Raw genomic sequence first — 19,298 nt, forward strand, 5'->3', positions numbered from 1 at the left:
GGGGGTGAGAGTGGGGGCGAGAGTGGGGGCGAGAGAGGGGGTGAGAGTGGGGGCGAGAGAGGGGGTGAGAGTGGGGGCGAGAGAGGGGGTGAGAGTGGGGGCGAGAGAGAGGGGCGAGAGGGGAGAGAGCGAGGGGGGAGAGAGGATAGAGAGAGGGGAGAGGGAGAGAGGGGGAGGGGAGAGGGGAGAGAGAGAGAGAGGGGCGTCACAATTCTTCTTCTTCTTCGTTTGATATGACGTCACAATTGACGCTGGGGACCTGAGTACGTTTCCCAGGTGTTTCCCAAGTTATGGCCATTTATGATACCGGTTGGTCTGATCTCATTGAAACAATTCCCCAATCCAGTCGTCGTTTACGAGAGCGAAGGAACAAAGCTGCACCTACGGGCCTGCACTAGTATACATGAATATATATATATATACATATATATATATATATATATATATATATATATATATATATATATATATATATATATATATATACATATACATATATATATATATAGTCATGCACTGCATAACGACGTTTCGGGCAACGACGGATCTGCCAGCTCCATTATAATGGAAATCGGCTTTCAAACTGAACCAATGTTTGCACGTTTACCTTCCAGCAAGTAAATTACCTTCGAATGGAAGAATTCCGTGAATAAATCGTTGTTCTTCGTCGACATTAAAACACAAATTTGTTTTTAGTGAAGCATTTTATGTTGTTAAAACAATCGCACTGTTTCGAAAATATATCACACAATTGACAGGAGCTCGTTTCTTCATTTGTAAATTATAACATCGATGCAATGATTACGTATTTATAAAATCCAAACGCTAATTATTGACCTTTCCATAATCGATGCGAGAGGAGATTGTAAGCTGCTGCTAACAACACACATGGCCGTCATTAACAGCACAATGGTAAAACTAACGTGTCTTCCGTCTCTCTTGGATGTGTGTTACAATTGCCGACAGTATTCAGCACAGTAACATGCTGTACAGGTTTGTATCCGAGGAGCAATGGGCCACACCATCTCGCCGAGGTGTCGAGGTTTGTGTAAGTACGGTGTTCGAAAACCAAAACGAAAAAATAATATATATTGTTACGGCTGTGGAAATTCGCATTACACCATAAAGGATCCTCAGGTGCGATATCTTCATAGGTACATGTGTAGTTTGCCCAAAGCCGTTGTATAGAGGGAATTTATGTGATTCATCCGGGCTGCGACGCTTTGAGTTGGTCGTTTTTCTTTTCTGTCGTTATTTTGAACCAACCACGTCTCAACCGCCATCACACAACAACCACCTTAACCACCACGCCAGCCATCGTCACCAACTACAACCACGCTCCAACCCGCAGACAACAACCACAACGCCAACCCTCACCACAGAAGACCCTCCACCACCTTCGCCTTTACCTTCATGAATTCATCCCACATCATCGCTTCCACGGCCATCCCCGCATGAACTATGAACACTGAACGTCGGGCTGTCTCGGGTCCCGTTCGGCGATTGGTGCCGAACGCACCGAGCCGCAAGCGCGAATGGCGGCCTTTCCAAGGGGAAAATTCGGATCAGAAACGCTTCACGCCCACTTCTCCTCCGTCCAATTGGCGAGCGCAGGGCGGTTTGGCCCAGCCTCCAAGCGTGTGTATGTGAAGTCCGTATATGCAAATTTTAGGATCAGGAGAGGCTCACGCCCATTTTTGCCCGACCAATGGCTGACCGGGGGGGGGGGTGGCGTGGCCCCGCCTCCAATCGCGTTCTGATCCTAAAATTTGCATATTGGCTGTGTCATGCTGCCTATCAAAAGGCGAGCGCAAGGCGAATTAGAGAGTTGGGTTTTGGAGTTGCTTGAAGAGTGTCGTCGAGAAGAGAGTTGGGTTTTGGAGTTGCTTGAAGAGTGTCGTCGAGAAAAGAGTTGGGTTTTGGAGTTGCTTGGAGAGTGTCGTCGAGAGGTTGCTCTTGGGGGACAATGAGTGTGCGTTGGTGGAGTGGAGTCGAGTGCGCGCGGTGGAACTGCAAGCAAGGGAGCTCGGGTCCGAGGCAGGAAGGACGCGGTCAGCGACGAGGTTGCGGTGTGGGGGAGCGCTCATCTCGTCGCGGGACCCAAGCCAGCCAGCCATTCCCCTCCCCCAGGGCATCAACAATTCCCCCTTTCCCCCACGCTGAGATAGTGCAAAAGGGGGCCCCGTTTCCACCCCACCCCAAACGTCGTGCCAACGAAACCCACCAAGGGGCACGGAGTCGGGGCACAGCGGCGCAGCCACATTTGCGGCTTGCCCACCAACGCGTCACGAGGACGCGGGTAAGACCTCCCCGGTGTCGCGGACCTGGCCGCTCCTCCAGGTCATACGCACATTTGGCCTACGGTCCTGTCTGCCTCCTTGTCTGTGAGGGTGGCTTCTTTCCTTTGCTTTTGTGTAAATGTGTGTTGGCGCCGTCTGTGAAGTCAAACTGTACAAGTGTTGCCGTGTGCACATGTATAGTCGGTTGAAGCTCTTACATTTGCTTTCTGTGCATTTTGATTCTGTATTGCTGTATATACGTGCTTTCCGTGTGCCGTGGAATAAAATGCTTGCTTGATGAACTGTGCCCGTTTCACTTTGTCTTTTCTCTATTGACTCTCCATCCTGCTTCACGCAAGGGGTTCGTAGCAGGGGCAACATCCCGGTAATTAATCTGAACCGTCCACGTCGACGATAACACCGCTCGGTTATCCCGATAGCACGGAACGGGCCACCCAAGCGGCTCGTGTCCGGAGTCGACCTGTGGCGAGGTATGATCGCCCGGTTTACCATCCACATGGGTACTTAGGTAGGTCGAGTTTGGCGAACAAACCTATCCTACGCGGGTGGCCGATTGGCACGATTGTGGTGAGGTCGAAAGGCCCACCCGTGACGAGCTCCCGGCGTTGGTCCGAGAGGGTCACGACAGAATTGTCCGTCCGGTGGGCGACGTGCCGTGATTCGAGTTACGTGGCCATCCGCACGCTGGCGGGCGCGAATTCGCAACAATATATATGATGTTCGCACAACGACGACGTCGCTTAACGATGCGTTTCTCAGAACGTAACCCCGTCGTTAAGTGGCGCATGACTGTGTGTATGTATATATATATATATATATATATATATATATATATATATATATATATATATATATATATATATATATATATATATGGTGTGTTCGAGAAGTATCCAACCTTAATTTTTCGTGCATAAACAAATGAAGCTATGGAGGCGTGGTTTGGTGCACGTATGTAGGCGATCCTAATTCGTATGCGTGAATATTTTCCCGCCTGCAGAAGCTGTCAGTCGCAGACAGACCGCCGATGAGTGAGGCAGTGGAAGTGAGCGCAGTCAGATTTTCGTTTTTGACAAAATGACGGATCACTGTGGTCTCATCGCCAGTGATCTCTGTGTTGAAGAAGTTGGGATCGCTGTTCACAGTCTCCAGCATGTCCTGTGCGATCTCCAAACGGAGTTGCTTCTGCTCGATCGTTTAGCAGCTTTGGAACGAACTTCGCTGAGATTCTCCTTCAGCCCAAATCCTCAGTCACAATGGAATGAACGGATCCAATGCTGACGCCCGCCTCGTCTGCAAGTTCTCTGATCGTGATTCGATGATTCTGCATCAGCAGGGTCCTCACTTGGTCAATGACTATCTCATTTCGGGATGTTGAGGGCCTACCAGAACGTGCTTCACTTTCCACTGATGTGCGACCATCTTTGAAGCGGTTGTACCACTCTTTTATCTGTGTGGTGCCCATTGCTTCGTTCCCGAAGGCCTGTTGAATCTTGCGGATCGTTTCCACTTGGGAATCGCCAAGCTTTAATAAAAAATTTGATGCAGTAGCGTTCAAGTTTTCCTGTCATTTTGTCAAAAACGAAAATCCGACGGCGCTCACTTACACTTCCTCACTCATCTACGGTTTGTCGGCGACTGACAGCTCCGGCAGGCGGGAAAATATTTTCACGCATACAAATTAGGATAGCTGACATAAACCATGCCTCCATAGCTTCATTTGTTTACGCACGAAAAATTAAGGTTGGATACTTTTTGAACACACCTTGTATATGTTTTTATATATATATATATATATATATATATATATATATATATATATATATATATGTACTGTATATGTATATATGTATTTATATATACGCACACACGTGGTGGCTGTACGTGCATTCGTCTGTCTCTGGTTTATGGTAGCTGCTTCCCGTGCTGCTTTTGAAAAGCTGTTGATTGGTTATTTTAAATTTTCATTTCACTTTTATTAATACAATGTAGTCAGTCACTTTATTGTCCCTTCCAGTAATCCCTAATATCGACATGCACATCTGAATTAAGTAGATTTAATACAGATCCTCATGAAGGAACACAATTTAAACAGCTATAGTTTGCTCTCTTCCTCAATAAATCCAACCTCCGCTGTCCAATGTTGCACCACCATTTCACGGTGGATGGTATGAGTATCTCATAGCTTTGGCTCTGAGTGAAACCAAGAGTGCAACACAATTAACTTTTTTTAACATCCATTAAATAATTGAAATTGAAACATTAACTTAAACTTTTCCCGTCACTGGAGACATATATTTGCTTGCTTATCCCTCACAGGCTTGTTTCGCACATTGTTGAATAAACTATAATTGGTGACAAAGAACAAACAGCCACGTAAGTTGAAAAGGTGTGTTTCATGACAGGTAAGGCAACTCGAGGTTTTCACACCGAAAGAGACCACACTGGGAGACAGGATCACACACAGATGCGCACACTCAAACCTCATATAAAATATGAATTGGAACATTGAAAGGTGAATATCTCACAACGTGCAAAAGGTTCTTGGTGATCTTTTATCAGTCTTCGTTTGTTCAGCCTGTTTGCCATCGTTTACCTGTACGAGTCATACCTCTGCGTGGCTATAATCGGACTCTCGCCTCTATCAATCTTGCTCGACAGTGTCCCCCATCTGTCCCCTGTCCGTCTGCGCACTCCTCCTGTCTCACGCTCGTTCTCTTCACATTCATTGCACACGCGACTCACTCACCGCGTGCCTCGTCGCACTCTTTCTCTTGAAAGCTTCTCTTCTTTCTCTCTATTCGTGTTCCTCTCGACCCCAAGCACGTCCCTCCTCCCCGTTCTGCCTCATTTTGATAGATTTCTGTGCCCGGATACCCAATCGCCCCCTGCTGTTTGTGCGCTGTCGTGAGCGCACGTGACTGTGGTGTTTCCATCTTCTCCTGTATCAGGATCCCAAGCTCCTAAAATTACCCAGAGCCAAATCTGAGCACATCATGGAGTGGAGGGTGGGGGGCACGCCTTGGGATTCAAACGTCCTGCTTTAATCCCTCCCGTTCGCTCTATTTCCTCCATCTGTGCAAACTACACACAGAGATGGGGCAGCTGGGAGTAGCACCACAACATTCTCAGGCTTCGTCACAAGCTTAGAGTAATAACAAAAACCTCTTTGCTCCACCCCAGATCAAGCCATTGGTCCATCCATCCATTGGGACCATACTCTGTGCAGAGCATTGGTGTTGCCTAAGCAGTCTCTTTGGCTATTGGGAACAATCCTGGATTCGTCGCCACTCCGACACAGGATACCAGCAAACCGGCACTCATTTTGCCGACCTCGGTCGGGTGACAGGCAGAGTCAACCCCACCTGGCATTAATTCAACAGCCAAGTGGGATTTGAACTCAAGATCCTAGGATCTCAAGCCCACCACCCTAACCATTAAGCCAACGCCAGGCATAAGCCATTGGTATCAATGTGAAAAAGCACACATGGAGGAGTCCCAAAAATGAAAGAGTTTATAAACTCACAAATAAATAGTCATTTGTTCACAGTGTTATAAATGCACATCCTCTGACAATTCCAAAACTTCCTGGCAGACAAGTGTTTGAACACACAATTGTAACATTTTATGATAAAGCTTGTTTGGGAAGAATTCGTACCTGCGCGTTTGAATATTTCATCAACATTTCAATGTGGAGCCGAGCCGAACACTAAATTTTGGAAATGTGTACCAAATGGTAAATACTGTATGAAGAAACAGTACAACATCTGTATGGTGCAGGCCTGTTGGAAAAGGACAGTGAACAGGAATACCGTAACTTGTGTTTAAATCTTGCGAAATGCAGAAATTTTAGGGATTTTGATGGCAAGTTTCTGGTCCCTGAACGACTTGCAGGTGAAAAAGAATGTCACGAAAACAAATGTGGCTTTTTCATACCCTATGAGGAAGGTCTTTAATGTCTGATCTCATCGAAACAGAGTGCCAGTCCAGGATGTGTTTGAATCCACTGCACCAGGGCACTAAAATTGTGCTTACGAAAAAAGAAAAAAGAAAAAAATCATCGCCACACATCCGAATAACTTCAAAATCATTATCAGGAACAATAATATAATAACACAAGTTTCCTTTCATGGAACTTCAATGGAAAAGGAGGCCATAAGGTCCATCAAAGTTTGAGCTTGCATTGCCAACTTATGGTTGTTTGTCCATACGCTATCTTTTTAAATGCTGAACATCAAACAAGGAAGCAGCACTTACCATTTTTAAGGTCTTTGGTACAACTCAGCCAAGGTTTGAACCACCGAAGACCCGGACTCGGAGTTGACTCTCGAACACTTATCCCACCGAGATAAGAGATTTACAACTTCCAATATTGATGCAAACAGGAGTGATGCTTGTGCTTCATAAGCAGCACAAGACCATTAAAAACATTTGGGATAGCAGAAAAAGCCGAGGCAGTATCATCGACCTTTAACAAGCAAGTATCCAAAAACAGCCACTGAGGGGATGCCATTATTACGTGTATAAAAGCCATGTGGTGTCATGAAGGAGGAAGTTGAAGAAAGTGAAATAAATTTGGGAGAAAATAGAGGAGAAAAGAAAGGAAGAGGGACATTAAAATTCCACCATCATCAAACCAGCCTATTTCAATCCACTGGAGGACAATAACCTCCCTTTTATCATGCCGAGGGGATTTTTGGCATACCCGGCACACTTGCCAAGTGGGGGTTGGCAAATCAGGGCGGTAATTTGTGATTTGTTCGAGGAGCCGGTGAACAAAAGATAAATCACTTACGGTACTCTCCACTGACAGAGACTGGGATCATTAATGTCTCCAAACTAATGCAAGCAGAAGGATACCCAGCTTAAAGCGTACCATCCCTTGGATGGACATTGTAATGCAACATCCTTCTTGCGAAAGAACAATCACAGTTCATAGTCAGGTCAGGATTTGAACTCAAGCACAGCTCAAACGTAAGTGTGTGGCCACTGCCCCATATTTGCAGATGCACACAATATATAAATAGTTTCAATGTTCTGCTAAACTCAAGGTTGACAGAAGGTTCCCCAACAGCTGCAGACATTCACAAGTAGCACATACATGAGAATCCCAATGATACATGCCCCCTCAGCTGATGGACCAGTTTTATGACTTGTTGGTGAACCATCAGCGACAGCATACACAGAAACATGCACCACCTAGGGTCTCAAGCATGTACCACGTGCAACACCAATAGCAACAAGTAAAAAAAACATAAAATGTCATAACCCCCGTTGCTTTAGTAATTTTGCTCTGCGAAGTTAAAGGGCAAGCCCATATTTATGTACAAGTAAAATGGCCAGCAGTCTACCAGTCAGCTATCTTTGATCAGATCACAAAATAAAGTGAGGTGCATGTGTACGCCATCATGTACTGTGCTTGTGCTAAGTTTGAACCAAATCGGACCATGTACGTCTGAGAAATTGTTGGGGACACATTTAATTAACAAAATGGCCACCAGTCGGCCATCTTGGACCTGATCTCGAAAAAAAAAAAATGATGTGCAGATGTAAGCCATGATTCATTGCCTGTGTGCCAAGTTTGAACAACATCAGGAAATGCCTGTACGAGAAACGGTTGCGAATGTGTTCAACATCAGGATTTTTGACAACAAAAATGCCGCCAGTCGGCCATCTTGAAAATCTGATCTCAAAAAAACAAAAAAGACATGCATATACATGTAAGCCATGATTCATTATCTGTTTTCCAAGTTTGAACAAGATCAGTAAATGCATGTCTGAGAAACGGTTGAGGACGTGTTTGACACCGGGTTTTTTTTTTTAACAACTAAAATGGCCGCCAGTAGGCCATCTTTGATTACATCGTGAAATAATATGATGTGCACATGCATCCCATCCAGTGTGACCAGTCCTCATTTTCATAAATGCCAAGGTGAGCCAATGAAAAAGCCAAGAATTCACAAGGTTTCGGAAAAGCGATGATAATAGAAAACCTATACGCCAAGAAAACCTATAGAAAACCAAGATGCCAAGGTGAACAACGAATTGCCAAGATCATGTGAAAAAAGCCAAGGTGTGGTCACACTGATCCCATCATGTGTTGGCTTTGTGCCACGTGTGAATAAAATCAGTCCATACATGTCCGAGATTGGGTAGCAGACACACGCACGCCCGCACGCGCGCACGGACACGAAAATCGAGACCAAATCCATTAGCACCCGTTTCGGACTAAGTCCAACAGGAGCTAGTTAACATATAAATTAACAAGACCCAAACGCATCTCTCACCAGCAATTGGAGGGAGTAACCAATCAGTTCTCACATAATCAATCACCACAGGTGGCTAGGATTTCCATAATTAACTCCCATGCTCTTCTTGCCAAATAAAGCTGTATAAAGCAAACAAGAAAAGCTACACAAAGTCAGCCCTTTAAGGGCTTGCAAGTGCTTACTTGGTGTTGCAACTTGTGGTTGTTTATCAATGCTCTATCTTTTTAAATACTATAAATTTAAATACTTCAAATGGTTCTTTTTTTAATCTAAATTAAAAAAAAAAACTCCAGAGGCCTCTGTCTTCCCATCCTCATCTCCTTGAAATGTTAATCAACCTGCTGCAACCCCGAGGCACGTGGTCGGCCCATTGGCCTCCTCCACTCATGAGACTCCCTCGCTGAGATAATCTGGTGAGCAGGATCAGCGTCAGGAAAACGAACCACATGTCCATACAGCAGCAGCTGATGCTCATGGGCTATGCAGGTAACAAATCTCTTTTGAGTCTCTCTCAGCAAACGCTCTTATTTTGTGTATATCAGTGACAATTTTTTTAATTGAATCCATTTTAAATTCAGGCTGAGACACAACAAAATGTGACAAAAGTCAAGGGGTGTGAATATTTTCTGAAGGCACTGTTGGCTTACTTGTCCACCCTCAACGAATGTACAGTTTTACTCCTCAGCTCCTTGAACAGCTCAGCTCTGCCATTAAGCCTGGCCCTGTGACTGGTCAATGGTATCATGTCCCTTGAGAGACAAAGTTATTCTTCACCTGACGGTGGGTTCCAAGACATCCACTGGAAACATCAAGGTTGGTAGTCTTGAAGGCACTCCAATTCACAACTCTTCGGGATTCCCCACAGCACCCAGACCTCTCCAAATCCCCAAACTCCTCAGCTACCCTCTCATCCCTGAGCTTGCCAACATCCAGCCAAAGCTGGGATGGTACCATTCTCCTGGATTTGAGCTTGATGGAAGGATAAATAACCATAGATGACAATCGTACAGTTACACGGGAAAATTAAATTCATCCTGCAGGGCTCAAGTTCTGCTTCATTCTTTCGGCAGCACTCCCACCATGGGAGGGAATACCCTTTTTGGCTCACATTTGGTTAGCATTTAATGCCTGGTGTTGGATTAATGGTTTAGGTGGTGGGCTTTGGATCCTTGGGTCCTGAGTTCAAATCCTGCTCGACTGTTGAATTAATACCAGGTGGAGTTAACTCGGCCTGTTCATCCTTCTGAGGTCGGCAAAATGAGTGCCAGCATGCTGGTATACTGTGTCGGAGTGGTAACCCGTCCAGGATTGTGCCCAACAGCCAAGGAGACTGCTTAAGCAGCACCAATGCTCTGCACAGAGTATGGTCCCAATCTCCTCCTCCTTTGGTTGGCAATGTGCTGAAGCACTTTTTTGTTGAAAAAAAAAAAAAAAGACTGATTTGTCTCATACAAAACAACTTGGATTTATGTTTTATACTGCAGCTTTGTGCGGCACGGTTCTGGCCCGCTGGAGGGAAAGGTGTGGCCTGGCTAATAGGCAGAACTTGTGACACGGACAAGAACTGAGCTATCTCTTGTGACGGGTTTGGGGTAGATGGAATGATTGAATAAGGAGATTTAGTTTTATGTGGAGTTGCTTGGTCTGTGGACAAGTAGAAGCATCTCGATGGAGCTAAGTTTGGGAATCTGTGAGCTTAAGTGTTATGTGTCACCACATAAGGGATGGTGTGGCGTTAATTAACCTCGAGCGTAAAAAGAAGTCCAACAGTACGTGATTGCCCTCTGCGATTTTCCCAATGTTGTTATATTTCAAGCCAGGCAGTAAAGCTGGGAAAGGCATCGCTGAAACCAGAACAAACAGGAAGCCCGCCTTCCTGGGTTTGGGGGGAGAGCAGGCCACGCCCCGGAGGCGGAGGATAGAGAGAGCACCAGGAGGAGGCTGGGGATTGCAAGACAGGAGAGGCTGGTGCATCGCACGGGTGGATTATGAAAGTCTTCCGTCTGGAAAGGATGGGAGTTCAGCAGAGCACACACACGAGGTCGGTGTGATGACCGCACGAGGCAGGTGGCACCTTTGGAAGAGGAAGGCTGGGACATTTGGAGCCTTCATGTGTGAAAAGCAGTTTGCAGATTGCCTGGCACACATCTGTCCGGCTGCAAGTGACGGCATCATTTTGCCTGCGTGTGCACGTGCTGGTGGAGGGCCTCCATTCCGGGTTCAATGGGGATCAGCTCTGGCCCAAGCTGAGTACCAGTGTATTATAAAAGGGGGTTTTTCTTTTCATTTTGTCACCCTTTGTCTGTGTTTGCATCCGTGTGTGAGGCCTTGACCGTTGGAGTTTTTTATTTATTAGTATCATTATTTCCTTTTACATTGTTGTCTTTGTAAATATTTGTGTATGGGCATTAAATGTGTTTATTTTGAAGAAACCGCATTTAATGTAATTGTCGTGGGCTCGCGGATTACACAATGTATAAACATACAAACCGTGCTTCCCCATCGTCTCGGGTCTCTCACCTACATTCAATTTTCCATTTGTTCCTTGCAAAATCAAAGATTTTAGTCGATTTTGTTATTCTGTCTGTTTGTTTGTCAATTACCTACAGGTCACAATTTTAAAGCGATCCTCACAAAACTTTACCAAGTTGTCGAGGTAGTCTCAACTGAGAAGCCAATCGATTTTGAGGTCAAAGATCATCTTGAGGTCAAATTTCTAAAATAATTTCTCATCCGATTGACTTGATATTTGAACAAGATTTGCATATTGCGTCACCGACTTGGGAAACCAACTATTTTTGAGGTCAAAGGTTAACTCAAGGTCAAACTTCTAAAATCATCAGATTTCACCTGGAAAATTGTCAATTGTCATCCGATCAACATGAAAATGAAGGAAATGCATAGTGCATCACTGAATTTGGAAACTAACTATTTTTGGTCAAAAGGTGAAAGGTCAACTCAAGGTCAAACTTCTAAAATCATCAATTTCAAACTGAAAAATAATCAATTTTCATCCGATTGACCTGTGCTTTGATTAATATTGTCAATTTTAATCTTAATGAAATGGACAATTTATTGTATCCATGGCAACCTTTGGAGAGGGGGTGGATTTTGTAAGTATCGTGCTCTGCACGTTTTTTTTAGTGTTTATTTTTTAATTTATTTATATTTTAATTTATGGATGCTTTCTGACAGTTCTGTGATTTTTTTCCCCGGTGTATGTGCTTCGATGTCCACTGGCACACAAAATTTCAGCTTTCTATGTTACCCGGAAGGCACCGATCTTTAATATCAGTGAGTGAATCAATGAGTGAATCAATGAGTGGTTCGAAAGAGCTATATATATATATATATATATATATATATATATATATATATATATATATATATATATATATATATATATATATATATACATACATATTGTTACGGATTCGCGCCCGCCGGCGTGCTGACGGCCAAGTAACTCGAATCGCGGCACGTCGCCCACCGGACGGACAATCCAGTCGTGACCCTCTCGGACTAACGCCGGGAACCAGTCACGGGTGGACCTTTCGGTCTCACCGCGATCGAGCCAATCAGCCCCCGCGTGGGATAGGGTTGCTCGCCAAATTCGACCTACCTAAGTACCCACGCGGAGGGTAGACCGGGCGATCGCACCTCGCCGCAGGTCGACTTCGGACACGGGCCACTTAAGCGACCCGTTCCGTACTATCGGGATAACCGAGCGGTGTTATCGTCGGCCTCGACGGTTCGATTAATTATCGGGCGTATTCAGCCCACTACCAACCCTTTACGTGAAGCAAGATGAGGATTCAATGAAAGAAATGACGAAGCGAAGCGGGAAACAGTTCAACACAAAGCACATTTATTCGCGATGAACGGAAAGCACACATATTCAATTCCACCAAAAGCACATAGAAAAGAAAAACACAATGCAATTTACACAAAAAGCAAATGCGACAATGCAGATCTAATACCGATTACGCGAGCACATGGCAACACTTATACAATTTTACTTCACAGACGGCGCCGACAACACATACCCAAAACCAAGGAAAAGAACACCCTCAAAGATGAGGCGGGCCTGAGACCGAGACCGGGTCAGGCCTACCCGTCTGGTGATGAGACGCGGAGCGGCGATGGTGCCTCAACTCCGCGGGCCTCGCGGGCAGTGTCTGGTAGGGGGTGGGAAAGGGGCCCCCTTGGTCGCACTATCTCAGCGCGGGGGGAAACAGGAGGGGGTTGCTGATGCTCGGGGTATAGAGGATTTCCACTCTGCCTCGAGCCCCGCGACGAGCGTCTCCACCTCGGCCAGGTCGCGCCGTCGGCCTCCCTGGTGTGCAGCTCCCTGCACGACGCGAGCACCCCTCGTCTGCCCTCGCCCCTCTCCACAGCTCCGTCCCCTCCGTTCCGACTCCAACGCACACGACGACGACCAACTCCTTCTTGCTTCTTCTTCCCAACTCCACCGACTGCGAAGTCTTAACTCCTTATTCTGCTTCTTCCCAACTCCACCGCCCGCGAAGTCTTAACTCCTTATTCTGCTTCTTCCCAACTCCACCGCCCGCGAAGTCTTAACTCTTATCCCCCTTGACTGACGAACGCGGTCGCTTATATCAGCCCCGTGGCTTCGCTCTCTCATCTTTGACCCCCTCCCTTCGACCTTTCACCTCGCTCCCCATTGGCCCGAGAAAAAGTGGGCGTGAATGCTTTTTGATCCATAAATTTGCATATATCGATCGCCCTCCAACGCCCTGGGGGCGGGGCCAAATCGCCCCTCGCTCACCGATTGGACGGAACAAAAGTGGGCGTGTGTCGTTTTTGATCCGTTTTTGAAGTGGAAAATCCGTGGTTTTGTACACGCTGTTCGGCGCGCGCCCTGCACGAGTCCAACACCGGTACCCACAAGCGGCGCAAGAACGGTGGCGATGCGACGGTTGCGAGGTGTGACGTGAAGCGGTGCCGCGGTGGGTGGTTGATGTTGTGGTTGTGGTGGTAATCATGGCGGTTGGTCCAAAATAAAGATAGCAAAAGAAAAACGGCTATCCTGAAGAGTCGCAGCACGCATAAATGACATGTATTCCCACTAGACAACGGGTTTGGGCCTAACTACACATGTACTTACCGAGATATCTCACCTAAGGGACCTGAATGGTGGTTTGCGAATTTGGTAACCACAACAATATATATATATATATATATATATATATATATATATATATATATATATATATATATATATATATATATATATATATATATATATATATATATATATATATATATATATATATATATATATGATACATAAGATGCACATAGGGTGCATCACAAGTCCATTCTCATGGGTATTTAGAGTTAATTATCCACATCCTTTTTGAAATAAAATAGTGGTGGTGGGGGTATTGTAATCGGCTCCAGCTGTCTGTCTGTCCAAGATGTTATCTCCTAAATGCTTAAGCAGAAATTCACCAAACTTGGTAGTTATGATCACTACACGGCAAGAAGGTGCGAGAACAGAATCATTTTTGCCCCCACAGCCACAAGGACGGGGTCAAAAGGTCAAATAGCAAAAATGCAATTACAGGCATTCTTTATGAGGAAACTTTGGGGGGTGGGAGATGACAACCTTCCCATGGTCCATTCATTAACTAATGTCATCACATCGACAAATGCAGCTCAACAATTTACAACATTGGACCGAAACAAAAACTTCCAACTTATTTAAGATGGTTCTTCAAAATCAACATACATGTGCAAATGGCCCATTTCAGGGGCAATCGTCTTTCAGTACAGGAAGAACTCTTGGCATCGACCAATTAAATGTAGAAGGTATGGCACGAGCAAAGTGTGATGACAGAACTGCTGAAGACCTTGATGTTGATGTTCTTGTTCTTCAAGAGACAGATGCTAAGGATGACTCCAATGCCTCCAAGGTCCACATCTATGGTTTCTAACTTACTGCAGCAGTGCACCATGTGATATATGGCATTACAACCTACTTGTCCAGGTTCCTCCTGCTGACTCAATCTTTGCGCTTTACTTATTCGGGTTCATTTTGATGAATTACGAAAAATTACAAGTAGATCGAATGCAGTATTTGGTCTTCCATTTGATTACGACACAACCTGATTGACTTGTATGTTCTTAAGAATGTAATGTCAATGTCTTCATAACCATTGTGAAAGTTGGGGGCGCAACAATCACCAACGTGTGCAACCCACCTCCGGTGGAGTGACCGCTTCCAGCACAACCCATTCCTGCTCATCATCCATGCAACTGGAGTCATACCATAAACCTGGAGAGAGGCAAAAGTTATTGCCATCCTTAAACCAGGGAAACCTGTTGCTGACCCCTCCAGCTAATACCACATATCTCTGCTATGGATGACATACATGTTGTTTGAGCATGCCCTTTTGGCCAGGCTCTCTCCACTGGTACAGCCCACCATTCCCACCCATCCTTGCACCTCTTCCTCCATCTCCCACCCCTCTCTCTCCTCTCTCTCTGCTCTCCCCTCCAAGGTGGTGTTGGCTTAGTGGTTAAGGTGGCTGGCTTGGGATCCGAGTGTCCTGAATTTGAGCCCCGTTGGCTGCTGAATGAACACCAGGTGGGGTTGACTCAGTCTTTCATCCTCCAGAGGTTGGCAAAAAAAAAAAAAAAGAGTACCAGTGTACTGGTAGGGTCACAGCCACGCTCCAAGAAATGATAGCTGCCATATGCAAGAACAGAGATCCTCCCCTCCCCTCCTTCCTTCTCAGTTTTCCTATCTATATTAATAAATGTCAGTGTGTATGTGTCTCCTCCATAACCCCAAAACCATGAAACCGAGCAGCCTGAAACTTTGCATGCATAATAAGGGGACTCCAAGGGAGTGCATGAGTGAAAACTGGATGCTTGCGTTGATTAAAACACCCCTTGAAGATAATTAATGACCTTATTTAATTATATTCTTTACCAGGCGCATTCTCAGCCACCTTGCTCTCAATGGGGGCCTTAAGGCGCATTCGGTTACCTCCTGGGGTTTAATTCGCCGTTTTGTTCGGCCTGCTGAACAATGCCTTGAGTTGGAACAGGCAGCAACGATTTCTTCACGATAAAGTCCCACCCCCCCCCCACCCCACTTTCCTCACATCATCGAATGCCTGATCATCATACCTAAGAATCGCTGGGTACATTAGTAGATGATAAATGGGGTTTCTGGGACGCCCATTCAAATGAATGGGGAAAAAGGGAAAAACTTTCTGAATCAAGCCCCAAAAGCCCAAAATAGGAGACTAATTTTCTCCACACCTATTTACAGAACTTTATCATGATCACAAAATCCAAATATACCTTAACGAGGAACTGCCACAGTAAAACTATTACCTGTTTTTGTATCATCATTGTACATTCCTTTCCTTTGACTCTATCCAGGGATAGTTTGTTCCCATTGCCATATCAGGAATAAAACCTTCGACAGCTCCCTTTCCCATTCTATCACCAAATTAATATCATGTAAATTATCATTTCAGATGTAGCAGAGATATAATCAACCACTTCAACGTCTTGTGTTCCAATATACAAACGAACACTATCAAACATTTTCCAGAATGAAATCATTTTCGAGTGTTGCGTTTGTGTCAGTCGCAGTCTTAATGAATGTAAATTTACACAACAAGAAACTTTCGGCTAGATTCAAATAAGTTTGTTGATTATTTATTTCAAAACTTTTTGTTCCATTTGCATTCCAGTCTGTTCCAGTTCTTGCATTTACCTTGAAGTAATCTTATTTTTTAGTTGAGTTTGAGATGACAATGGTATCATCCAAATTATAGATACTATCAATTGCTTCCATACTTGTATTTATTTAAGAAAAAAGATGTTAAAACTTTTGAAACCCTGACCAAAGTATTTGAATTATTTTCTGTCGTTCTTGGGGAGACAACTGAGTTTTGCCTTTCTTAATTTATTTTATTGCTTGTAATTTATGAGATTCCTTTTGGGCATCTTTTATACTCTTTATAGGACCCGCTACATTTCCCACAGCAGAAGCAGTTGAACCAATTAGGTCTTTATGTTTAAGAATAGTTGAGCCTATACCCATTAGAGTAGTGTTTCCCAAACTATGGGTCCCGACCCAAACATGGGTCACGAAGGGTCCAAAAATGGGTCGCGAGGACCCCGGCAAAAATTATTTTTAAAAATAAATCAAGCGGGTAAAAGGCAATCGCGCAAATGCCACATCGTAGGACAGTGCCGTTTGGTACCGTTCCACTCGATAATTCAGCCCGAGGTGCAGCGACACTTCCGTTTCTACCTACTCTTGCCGTTCAGTACTTTGTACCCGCCCAAAATGGTTAACTGCAGGCCAATCATTTCGCCAGCTCACCTTTCCAACCGAAGTAATTTTGTGAGGTGACGAACTCAGTCCGGTCACTTCACATTGGCTGACCGACAAGTCGAGACGCTGTTTTGTGTGATCTGCCTTGCTGGCTGGACTGTGCAGTGCACTTTTCTGCTCCACATTGCATTGCGCGTTTTGTGTCAGTTAGCCTTGACACTGACTCCACTGACTGATCTAGTCGCCTATTTCGTTTTGCAGGGTGGCAAAGCGTTCCTACAAGCAAGCATTTTTTGATGTGGGCTTCACTTGTATCAGTGATAGTGGTTGTGTGAAGCCACAATGTGTGTTGTGCTTCGAAGTGCTGTCCAACGAATCGCTGAAGGAAAACAAACTGAAGAGGCATCTGGTGACGAAGCACATGGAGCACGTCAACAAGGATCGTGAGTTTTTCGAGCGCCGAGAAGCGGCTCTGAAGCGGAGCCGGTTTGAGCCGGTGACGAATCCAGCGCTTTTGGCCGCCAAGCAAGTGACGCTGGCATCCTACCTCGTCGCGCAGCGCATCGCAAGGAAGATGAAGCCGCACACGATCGGTGAACAGCTCGTCAAGCCAGCAGCCATGGGCATGGCCAGACTCGTCTGCGACGACGACGCGGCCAAGAAAATGCAGTCCATCTCGCAATCCAACAACACGATTCGCAGCCGCATCGTCGACCTTTCGCTAGATATAAAGGACCAGGTGGTAGACCGCATGAAGAAGGCGGGAAAATGGAGCTCCCAACTCGATGAGTCGACGGATGTCGGAAACGACGCCCAGCTCATGATTGTCGGGAGGTACGAGGGTGAGACGGACCTCGAGGAAGAATTGCTATTCTGCACGCCAATGAAAACGACAACTGGCGCCGATATCTTCAACGTCGTGGACAACTTCCAACAAGAAGAAGGCCTGAGCTGGGAAAACTGTGTCAGCCTGTGCACCGACGGCGCTCCCGCGATGCTTGGTGTTCGACAGGGATTCACTGCGCGAGTCAAGCAAGTCAATCTGAACGTCGGAATTTTCCACTGCCTTTTGCATCGCGAGAACCTTGCTGCGCAACATCTGTCGCCGGATCTTTCGGCAGCGATGCAGGAGGTTGTCGCCGTTGTCAACTTCGTCAAAGTCAGCACCGTGAACTTTCGCCCGTTCGAGAAGATGTGTGTTGACTTCGGGTCTGAATTCCAACATCTCCTCTTCTAATCCAGTGTGAGATGGCTCTCCCACGGCAAGGTCCTGCGTCGTGTAGTGGAGCTACGAACAGAGCTGCAGATATTCCTCAACGAGAAGAACCATCGCCATGCCATCTGGTTCCACGAGAAGCCCTGTATGCTCGAAGTCTGCTACCTCAACGACGTCTTCACCTCAGTGAACGAACTGAACACATCCATGCAAGGCAGGGATCAAAACATCATCACGCTCTATGAGAAACTGTAGGCCTTCAAGGAAAAGCTGCTGCTCTGGAAGGGGAAACTGAAGCGCGGAAGAACAGCGGCGTTTCCGTCATTGAACGAGTACTTGGAGGAGTGGGAGGACGACGAGATTGGAGCGCTCTATGCGATCAAGCCCATCCTGGTGAACCATTTGGAGAACCTGATCGCCGAGTTCGATCGCTACATCCCAGACAGAGATGTGGCGTCCCAGCACTGGATCAGGAATCCGTTCCAGGCTAAGGTTGACAACCTGTCTGAGGATGTCCATGGACTGCAGGAAGAGTTCATTGAGCTGCATCACGACGAGTTCCATTGACAACTCTACGCCAAAGCGTCACTTGGAGAGTTCTGGACTGCGGTCAAGAAAGAAAAGCCCATAATCGGCGCCGAAGTCATGAATGTTCTGCTCCCATTTGCAACCACGTATCTGTGCGAGCAAGACTTTTCGGCGCTGCCGGTCATCAAAACCAAGGCGCGCAATTGCCTCGACCCCTGCCACGACATGCGCATTGCGCTCAGCAAGATCGAGCCCCGCATCGAAGACATCATGCAGACGAAACTGCAATTACACCTCTCGCACTAATATAGGATGTATTAGCACTGGTTGTCTGATTTTATTATGATATCGTCGACCGAGAATTAACAGGGTCGATCTGACATTTCATTCAAATTTAGAAGAAGTCCATGTAGAAGGGCAACAGAGGAAACTAAGTAAGACTATTTTATGTAACCTTTATATGTACCTGTTATGTAGCACACGATATGAAAATAAAATGTTATGAGATAGCGGCAATTCCACTTTGAATTTTTGATTTCATTTTTCTCAAACTATAAAAAAGTGTAGTTGGACCCTGTTAATTCTTGGTCGACGATACGTTTCATGGAAAAAGACGCTGATTGAAGCTTGGGTCGCGAAATTTTCACCACACCCGGATT

The 19,298-nt window shown here is 45.7% G+C and overlaps 2 protein-coding genes across 4 annotated transcripts in view; one reads left to right on the forward strand and one right to left on the reverse strand.

Moving 5' to 3' along the window:
- LOC147030752 (uncharacterized) overlaps positions 1-5,207 on the reverse strand; it is a 227,503-nt gene extending 222,296 nt beyond the window's left edge. The window contains exon 1 of one of the 3 annotated variants that reach the window (XM_085875120.1): positions 5,050-5,207. The gene's annotated coding sequence lies outside the window, so the exon portion shown is untranslated. Of the gene's footprint in view, positions 1-4,828; positions 4,988-5,049 lie in introns of those variants that run through there. The other 2 variants (XM_085875123.1, XM_085875124.1) reach the window with 2 other exon arrangements.
- LOC147030753 (zinc finger MYM-type protein 6-like) overlaps positions 1-18,678 on the forward strand; it is a 44,312-nt gene extending 25,634 nt beyond the window's left edge. The window contains exons 3-5 of the mRNA XM_085872198.1: positions 17,157-18,054; positions 18,163-18,267; positions 18,367-18,678. Of these exons, the coding sequence (XP_085728324.1) occupies positions 17,157-18,054; positions 18,163-18,267; positions 18,367-18,678 (1,315 nt within the window). The remainder of the gene's footprint in view (positions 1-17,156; positions 18,055-18,162; positions 18,268-18,366) is intronic.
- Positions 18,679-19,298: the final 620 nt, after the last annotated feature.

This window comes from Eptatretus burgeri, chromosome 3 (assembly GCF_056783735.1).
Source record: "Eptatretus burgeri isolate ZD-2024b chromosome 3, Ebu_testis_v1, whole genome shotgun sequence".
In the NCBI taxonomy this organism is placed as follows: Eukaryota; Metazoa; Chordata; class Myxini; order Myxiniformes; family Myxinidae; genus Eptatretus; species Eptatretus burgeri.